General features: G+C 38.7%; 1 protein-coding gene across 5 annotated transcripts in view; it reads left to right on the forward strand.

Annotated features, from left to right (window-relative positions):
- SMAD1 (SMAD family member 1) overlaps window positions 1–7,583 on the forward strand; it is a 104,050-nt gene extending 96,467 nt beyond the window's left edge. For all 5 annotated transcript variants that reach the window (XM_042870689.1, XM_042870688.1, XM_042870692.1 and 2 more), the window contains 3 exons: window positions 1,934–2,155; window positions 4,149–4,405; window positions 6,106–7,583. In XM_042870689.1, the coding sequence (XP_042726623.1) occupies window positions 1,934–2,155; window positions 4,149–4,405; window positions 6,106–6,249 (623 nt within the window). In that variant the 3' untranslated portion in view covers window positions 6,250–7,583. The remainder of the gene's footprint in view (window positions 1–1,933; window positions 2,156–4,148; window positions 4,406–6,105) is intronic.
- Window positions 7,584–9,676: the final 2,093 nt, after the last annotated feature.

Genomic DNA, 9,676 nt, shown 5'->3' on the forward strand with positions numbered 1-9,676 from the left:
AATAGAGAGACTAAGCGCACCTGCTCTGCATGACTTAAAGCAAATGTAAGGAAGTTAGTATGAAATCTGTGTGAGAGAGATATGATTCATTCTGGAAGAATGGCCAGCTGGCAGGATTTCTTCCTGACTTTTGAGAACTGGGGTAAAGCTGCAGCTTTGATAATTGCTGGCATCTTCGTGTGAGTTGAAAGTGTAGTAATCTCTTACTAATAAGTAATGAATGGTTTTTAATTTTTTAACTGTGATGTGAGACGATAGAACATGCTAGGGATCAGGAAAGACTAGCTCCTTTTTAGCACTCTTTTAAGCAAGGTATTAATCAGATGCAGACATACTCAAGTTTTGCACAATGAAGTAGGATATGTTGTCCTGCTTTCTGCTATTTGTTACCTTTTGTATCTGATATGTAATGCTTATTTGAGGGGATTTTAATTTTGCTTCTGTACATCAGAAAAATCACGATGTGTGAAGAAAGGAAAATATTAACACTGGACTTAGTTGGCTGACTTCAGTGAAGGCTTGGGGTTGAGAGAAGGAATCTTCAGCCAGAGAAACAAGCTTCCCTGGAATACTGACCTTATTTTCATTTTAGCACTTTGGCCTGTAGTTAGAGCTTCAATCTGCTGAGCTGTTATCTCAACAACATGTCCAACTGTGCTAGGCTGAGTAGGGAAATAGTCTCCTTAGTTTGAAAGAAACCACATAAAGCAACCACATCCCTTTGCTAGCCTCCTTTTATTTGGAGACAGTATAATAATTTGTAGCTGTATTTGACACTTGAAAGAGTACCTATTGGGTGGAGACCTCTGAAGAAGCCGGTGCTGTTGGACACCCAGTGAGAAACTGCTTTTGGTGAAGACCTTCTGTATCTTGAAGAAATTTTTCCCAGTTCAGAGTCACAGGTGTTAGCTCAAGGCTTTCATGCATTTGTAGAGCCTGATAGAAATGGTGAACCGTGGATGTTCTGCTGGCATTCTGTGCAATTCCCAGCTTTGGTTAGGAGCTGCTGAGGAGGACTTTGTTGCTGCCATAATCTAGAAAACCAAGTCCTAAGAAATCCTTGGTATTGCTCAACAAGTAATTCTTCTGTTGGTGAACAATTGCAGGATTTGTACTGGCTAGCATTTGGTGAATAAAAGGCTCACATTAAGTAATATCTGCTTTTTCTGCATCTATTCTGTTGTCCAGCAGAGTTATTAGGATTGCGTGTTATGGCCTTGATCAACCTTGGATCCCAGGTAGTTTGCATGTTCTGCAGACAGATGTCAACTTCTTTTACTTCTTGAAGAAAGATTAGTGCAAGCCCCAAAGGCCAAACTACTGGTCTGCTGAGTTTGTTTATAAGATAGCTCTAGGCTTGCTGGTACCCAGTTATAATGGTTTCTTCTGCAGTTGCAGTTTCTCCTTGTTGTGATAGAACTTCACAGTAAGAACAAAGATTACTTTTAATTTGGTAAAATAAATGACCAAAAAAAAAAAAAAAAAAACCAAAAAAAAACCCACACCCAAAAAACAGAGCAAAATGATGCTGAAATACGATTTAACTTACTAGATTGGAAAGAAAGTTGAGCTCTAGGGTTGAGGTGTTTCTCTGCTGTCTGGGCCGGTGCCATAGCGTGTTGTAGAATGTGCAGCAGGGTTATTGGGGCACTGCTTGCTCTGTGCTTGGAAGCTCTTGCGCCTTACTGTTGCCAGTATTTTCTGCTTTGGGTCTTGTGCAAGTAAAGCTAAGGTGAAATTATTCTATTGTGTTTCTGTGGCAATGAAAAGTTCAAAATTATCTGAGAACAGAAGACACTTCATTTAACTGCAGTTGATTATCCAGATCATCTTTTAGTGATCTTCTGCCAAAATCTGCAAGTTTATGAATCTTTAGATCTGAGGCTTGTGTTCCAGCACTGCCAGACTGTAACTTTGCCCGGTTGCTTTGCAGATGTTCAGGCTGTTGCTTATGAAGAGCCGAAGCACTGGTGCTCCATTGTTTATTACGAGCTGAATAATCGTGTTGGGGAGGCCTTCCACGCTTCTTCCACCAGCATCCTTGTGGATGGCTTCACTGATCCTTCAAACAACAAAAACAGATTTTGCCTGGGGCTGCTCTCCAATGTTAACCGCAATTCCACCATTGAGAATACAAGGAGACACATTGGAAAAGGTGAATTTTCAATCTTTGCGTTCTTTTTTGGGGGGTTTCTTTGGGACTCTTTCTTCTAGGCACGGTAGCCTGAGCCACTTGCTTCAAGAGCAGGCTGCTCTTCCCAGTATGTGGGATAAATGCTTATTTAGAATGTTAATAAATACGTAGTTTTCTGGCTATGTCTTTTGAGTCCAGTGTGTTTTTCTTACCAGCTGGATAATTGCCGGAAGATTTTATCCCTAGCCATTTTTATTGCCTAAAGCCTATCACAATCTTAATTAGTGCAAGAGCTTAAGGCTTTTTTAAATGATATGTCTTGATTTCTCTTGATTACTGGTAACGTGGAAATCCAAATGATAGTTCTCACAAAATCTTATCTGTTTTGCAGTTCTGACACAAATGAGCTACACTAAGATGTATTTAGAGAGGGGCAGCTTGCTAAAGCACGTTTTTTTCAAATGCATTTTTAAAGAGGATCGTGATTGTTTCAGTGGGAATTTTGTGCTTCTCTTTTCTTTAATGTCCATGACAGTGTCCAGCGGAGGAGAAAGGCCTTCTGTTTTATGTCAGACTTAATACCATCCCCTCTTTTGAGGACTTGTCTGTAATACTGATTACATGTGAGTCTGATGTCACCCTTGCTGTGGATTTTTCCTGCCAGACACCTTTCTTAGGAGCTCACGGTTCAGGGCTGAGCGTGCCCAAGCAGTGAGAATGTGACAAATGCCAATTGATTATCTTCCCCCTTTGAGAAGAAAAGAATTGAAACTGAAGAGAACTATTCAGTCATCAAATTATAGCCGTTAGTTTGGAAAACCTTTCTCTGCGTGAGGGTGTGTGCAGCTCTCAGCAGTACGCCACACCTGTGCTATGGGACTCAAGTCCTAAAACTTATTCTTTCTTTTCCTCCCCATCCATCTTACCAAGTATGAGGATATTTATTTAACACCTCATTCATTTTCCCTTTAAAAGTAACCCAGCTGCGAGCAGAGTTCTGCTGAAGCACTTAACCGTGTATATACCAAAGTAGAATGGAAAAGACAAGGGAGCTGTTGAAGAGGAAAACGTACACAGTTAATGATGACGCAGAACTGTTAGTCTTTGAGGAAAGGTAGTAAATCCCGTACTTGAAGGCAGCCATAAATAGTTTTGATGATCAGATGGTGCTATGTGTTCCCTTACACGTACACACATCTCACGTGACCGAGCACAGTTGAGGCTTTCTGACTTCAGTGTTTGAATTGTCTGCTTCTTGGACTTGTTGCACTGTGGGAGGTGAAAAGTTTAGGCAGCAAATAATTTCTAAACACTAAAGGAAAGTTTTCTTGCTTTGTCAAAGATTTGCATATCGAATCATCCTGACAGCACATCTCAAGAGGTTCCCTATGGGGTGCATTTTTGGGACTTGCTGCCATCAGCAGTGGGTGAGGGAGTGAGAAATAGGAGGGTGGGACTGTCAAGTTGGTAGGTATGTGCCCTCATTTAAGAGATACGTCTATGCATTATTTTATTCTTAGTTTTCTGCAGTGAAAACTTTCAAGTGTGAAACTTGAAAGCAACTACACTGAACTTGCCAAAATAGCAGTCAGAATTTCTACGGGTTGTCCAGCTTAGGGCTGTTTTAGTATTTGCAATCAATATAATAGAGATTCTGCTCTCTCCTCATGCATTCCCAATTACTGTTTTGTGTAAATGTAGCGAAAGAAAATTTAGTTGAACGATCCATCCAATGCACCGCATCAAAACTACTGTAGTTACTTACTGGCTTGTTGTTGAATATACAGCGTGTTAAAATGCAGCAATTACTGATTTTCTCCTTAGGCATACATATATACATGACCATCCTTTAAATCTACTCATGGAAAAAAAAAATGGAGTTTTAACAGGATGGATGGTCTGATGCACTATTAATGTTCATTTCTTTGAGAAGAAACACATGGAAACAGACCTTGAAAAACAGATGCTCAGTGTGAATTAATCTGACCTCCTCATGTCAACATTCTTTTCCCAGGTGTTCATCTCTATTATGTTGGTGGAGAAGTGTATGCTGAATGCCTCAGCGACAGCAGTATTTTTGTGCAAAGTCGAAACTGCAACTACCACCATGGTTTCCATCCAACCACGGTGTGCAAAATTCCCAGTGGCTGCAGTTTGAAGATTTTCAATAATCAGGAGTTCGCTCAGCTTTTAGCACAGTCAGTGAACCATGGCTTTGAGACGGTGTATGAGCTTACTAAGATGTGCACTCTCCGCATGAGTTTTGTAAAGGTATGTGAACATTTGCTTGGGGCTGTTTTCTAAGCAAAATAAGCAAAATGTTGTGATTCTGAATTGTTGATTGCCTCCCTCCATTGACCTGTTAATAACTGTTAAATCGAAATACTGTTCTTTAAGTGTAAGATGGACCTTAACAATTTGAAGTTGTCCATAGACGAAAAAGTCCATCTGTTGGTATAGACTTGGAAAACTGAGGTGACCTGTAAAAGGTGTTTCCTTAACAATCACTTCAGTTACTTTCTGAAGTATTCCTGTCACGTCTGTTCTCTACTCTAATTTCATTAAATTGCTTGTCTTAGATAATTATTCAGTTGAATACTTGTATTTAATGTGATCGTGTATATTTCTATAATTACTTAAATAATTAGTCTGGAATTATGGTACTATTTAATTTTGTGGGATATGGCATGATACAGTACAAATAAGCTTTAGATAGTTGAGTTGTCTATCGCTTGGCCTAAAACTGTGAAAGACACAAATTAATTTCATAGCATCTGGTTTGCCTTTTTAAATGATGCTGCAATGGTCCGTGCCATCTCCTGTTCTCAAAGGTTCCCAGCTGAACTTTATGCCTTTATTCTTGGCTGGTATTTTTGATGTGAGATAGTACAGCTTGTAAGTCACTGTAGCTGTTGTGGGAGTCTGTTTTGAACAGCAGCTCCCATATTAGGAGTGGCAATAATTATTTCAATGAACACATGTACCTTTCTATTCTATGTAAGGTAAAGATTTGTTATGTGGCTATGAATAAGTTATATATGTAAATTCTGATGTAAAAGGGCTAGTCTCATCTTTGAAACTAGACAAATGAAGCTGATACGATGCTGAAATGCCCTCTAGTATGGGAAGAGAATAGAATCTTTCAGATGTGTTAGGGCACGGGTTCCTGAAATGGAGCAGATTGTTGGTGTGGGATGTAGCCCAATAGTTGTACTGCAGCGTTGTATGGATGCGCATGACTCCTGCATGTGCAGTGCTGTGCTGCACTGTGTTTATAGCTGCTGCCACCTATTGGGAGTCCAGCTACTCCTTCATCGGGTTTAATATGGACAGACACAAAACAGTTCACGTGAATGCTGTTTAAGTGTCTGCATGTATCCTTGATAATAAGTGTTACAGACTTGGGCAGAAACTTGCCTTAACTTGGGAAATACCCTGCTGGGGAGTGATCATGCTTTCTTTATTCTAAGAGGTATTTCCTGATATATTGCTGTTCGTATTCTTTCTATCCTGCAAAAGGTGCTTTCGTTCTTACCAGGCAAATACCTCAGCCCCAATTCCACAGTGTCACTCTGTGACCTCAGTTTTTAATTTATTCATCTATTTATCAACATTTTTCTTGTTTTTGATCTCGATGTCAAAGACTTGATTACCTTTCTCTTTAGAGGGTTTATTGGACTTGATATAACTGGCAGTGAAGTGTGGGGAAGTCTTGCGTTCCAGAAGTCATCTCTTTTGAGAACTTAGAGTTCAATTCCAAGAGATCTCAAAATGACAATTGCTACAAATGCTGTGTTTTTTAACTTAAGATTTGTTGGTTGAAATGTGGTAATAATCAGACACTATTCTGCTGAAAATTGCTTATGAATGCTACATTATTTCAGTAAGAAGGGAATAGATTCAAGTGTGCTTCTCAAACATTTGCTATTATAAAATGAGATGATTTTCCCTGCTTATGATTCTGTTTCCAGGGTTGGGGAGCTGAATACCATCGACAAGATGTAACAAGCACTCCATGCTGGATAGAGATACACCTTCACGGTCCTCTTCAGTGGCTGGATAAAGTACTTACTCAGATGGGCTCTCCTCATAATCCTATTTCTTCAGTGTCTTAAGGTCCCAAGCTCCTGCATTTTGGAAACAATTGAGCCTTGCATGTACTTGAAGGACGTATGAGTCAGACACAAGCTTTTTTTTTTCCCCCCCTGAACTTGTAACAGCTGAGTAAGAGCCATGGAAATAATTTACTTCTGCAACCAACTGTTGGATTTGGGAAAAAAAAAAAAAAACCACCAACAAAACAAAGAAAAACAGAAAACAAGCCCTTTGACGTCATACTGTTGGTATCAAGTATTTTAGTTTACATAGTATCGTTCTATTGCAAAGTTGATTTACAGGCCTTATCATAAATGAGGCTACTGAGCCAAAACAACTATCTGTTGGACCGAGTTCACAAAGGAGTTTCCTGTAGTTGGCATTCTGAGATTCTCTTCCTTCTTGATATCCAGCACTCTCTTATTTTTTTTCTCCGCGTTGTCCTTTTGGGCTAAGAGCTGATGTTGGTGAAACCTGCTTTTAACAGGCTTTCTGCAGTGTATTTTAAAATCATTTGTTTAAACTGATGGTTAGTTTCCTCTTAAGACAAAAAAGAAACCAAACAAACCAAAAACAACGACCCGAACACCTGACATGAAGTTTTAATATCAATAACTTGTAATAATCTTGGAAATTGTGTCCTGACCATACTGCTGTAAGAATGTTAGGTATGTTTTCTGGTAAATGTACGGTGTTTATGAAAGTTTAGAAATCCTTTAGACGTAGACCCGTAAAGGAATTAGGAGTATTTGAATGGGGGGAAGAGGGAGCGGGAAGAGAAGATGACAACTGACATGTAGAATATATTGTAAACATAGGTGGTTAGTTTAAACTGAGGTCTGAGTTTTGCTGTGCATTTCATTTTTATAGTGGCTTCACCTTGTTAATCCTGACTTTTTCTTTGACTCTTCCTTTTTCTCCCAGAGCAATTATGCAGCTGGTTAATTCTTTCACCTGTGAAGAGGACGAAATGATTAGTTCCTGCAGTTTGAAGGCTGCAGCTCTATGTATTTCAAGACAAAGTTGTACAGTGTGCTCTTTAACTATTGAGCAGTTTTATACAGTGTATGTAACAGAAATAGGCTTTTAATTTTGTAAGAGAATCTTGTTTTGCCAAATCTAGAAACTGTTAATTGTTTGGAGGGCTTCAAAATCCCCATGTGGGTCTGTTTCAAACTTTTAAAAAATATATATATTTTTAATTTTTTTTACTGCTTGGTTTATTTTCTTCTCTTTGATCTTTTATATTCGCGTAAGCTGTAGAACTTTAAGTACCTTTATTCCAAACTTAGTGGGTCCTCTTTACTGGAAGTTTTGAATAAAACCTGTTGTTACTGCTTGCATTTGATTAAAACTTCGTCTTGTCCACTTCTTAGTAGATTTTCACAAACCAGATAAAGATATGATCTTGGGGGAGGAACGGCTAGGAGTGAAGAGACACTGACATTTATGGCTAGTACAGGTTAGTAACCCTACAGAATTAGTATGGAAGATAAATGAGCTCTCTAGAGGGAAAGACTTCTTAATTATAGAATATATTAACACGGATGCAGTGACTCAGAAGTTCCAGTTAATAAAATTTGTGTTTTCAGCATACAATATCTGAATGAGCAGGGAGTTTCTCTGCCTCTTACAGAAATATCTACCAGACTGTAGATGGTGTAGAAGTGGCTGAGTCAGTACAGGTGCATATTCACTGAGTTCTGAGAAACTCGGTAAGAAATTCTTATAATGTAAGAACTCAAGTGAGCTATGACTTCATTTGTGGCCTTCTTTTTCTCTTGTTTCAGAATAAACAAGTTAGCCCGATCCTCTTTCATGAAACATTTAGTGATCTCCTTTAAAAATGAATACTTTCCTCCTTTACAGTTTTTTTTTAATCATTTCTTTAATCATCGTTGTTTGAATGCCCATGTTCCATGAAGAAATTGTTTGGATGCAGCTTTTGTGTATCAGCCTTCACAATCTCGTCTGTTTGCCTTGGGTTGGTTTGCCTTTTGCAGAGTATTGCTGCTTCCCAGCTGTTTTGCTGGAGATGTGCTGGAGGTGAAGGCTTTAATGGCAGTGTTTTTTTGGGGTTTTTTTTTTTTTTTTTAAGAACCTTTAACAACATTTTTTTTTAAATGTAGATTTTAAAAAATTAGATTTCTTACAAAGTGGTAGTCAAGGCACAAGCACAAGTCTTAAAAGTTTAAGTTAAAGGTGATTATAGAAGGAAAATAATATTGTTTGCTGTTGGCTCTCTGTCTTTTTTTTTTCCTGTCTTCAACCTCTACCATATTCAGTTTCAGCTGTTCCCAACCAGGTTCGTTTCTTCTGTTGGAATACAGAAATTGGACAGTTTTTTTTTTAAAGTGCTACAACCATCCACCAGTCACGCAGGTCTTAAGTAATATAAGTGTTTCTGCCTCCCCTTATATGGATGATCCTGTAAGAACTATAATAAACTTTGAAATAGCTTTGAAGTAAAGACAGTTCTGTTGCAAGTGGTTTTTAAGTGCTATTGTCTTGCAAGTTTTGGGCAGCCAGGTGAGGGACTGAACCAATCAAACCAGTTCAGATCAGTTTGACCTTTCTCATTCCCAAGGCATACTAACAGACCTGGATTTTGCAAAATACATGTTTTCTGTTGCTGTTTGAGGAAATAATAGAGATAATGCCATAACATTTATTTTTAAAAACATGCTAAACAAAGTTTGTCAGTATCCCCGATGTCTTTTTTTCTTTTTATAAAATCATACTGAGTTTCCTGGCTTAATGCAATCAGAAAACATGGATTTATATTTCAAGAAACTCTCTGAATATATTACCATAATTCCTCTCTTTTTCCTAACTGGGGATTGAAATCAGTATTTGTGGTGTGCCAGAAACTTAATGCTTTTGTGGGGTCCCAGTCTTTTGAAATTGTTAAGATTTTTTCTATGCTTTCGGTATAGTTGAATTGCAGTGTGCATACTTTTTCTTTACTTATTATACAGCTATTTGTGGTAAGGAGACATGAACTGTAGAGGAAAAGTACCCCTTCGTGTGATGACTGAGAAGATCCCAGCTGGACTTGGTTATATAAGTTGATTGAGTAGCACCTGAGACTGACTGCCAGAAAAAAAGGTGATAGAACAGCAATTACTTTAAAAGTAACTGCTAGCCTGAGGTGTTTGTGAAGACCTTTTGGAGCAGCTTGGAGAAATATTCTTACTGACCTGCTCTATTCTAGATAGCTGGAATCAGAAATCAGAAAGTCAGCAAAGACGCAGGACAGAAGGAAAGGGGGTTTTTTTGCGTTGGCCTCTCATAGAACAGAAAGATAAGAGCTCTCTGAGCTCTCCTCAGGGAGAACCTGCACTGTCCACTCTCTAAGCAGGTGAGTCCTTGTTGGTTGTATGGTATTTTTTCCCCTCATGGTTTCCTGGGTCTGATCTCTTGAAAACCAAGCTAAATGTGGAAGAG

Source organism: Lagopus leucura, unplaced genomic scaffold (genome assembly GCF_019238085.1).
Source record: "Lagopus leucura isolate 7727_CA_CO unplaced genomic scaffold, USGS_WTPT01 Super-Scaffold_100004, whole genome shotgun sequence".
Classification (NCBI taxonomy): Eukaryota; Metazoa; Chordata; class Aves; order Galliformes; family Phasianidae; genus Lagopus; species Lagopus leucura.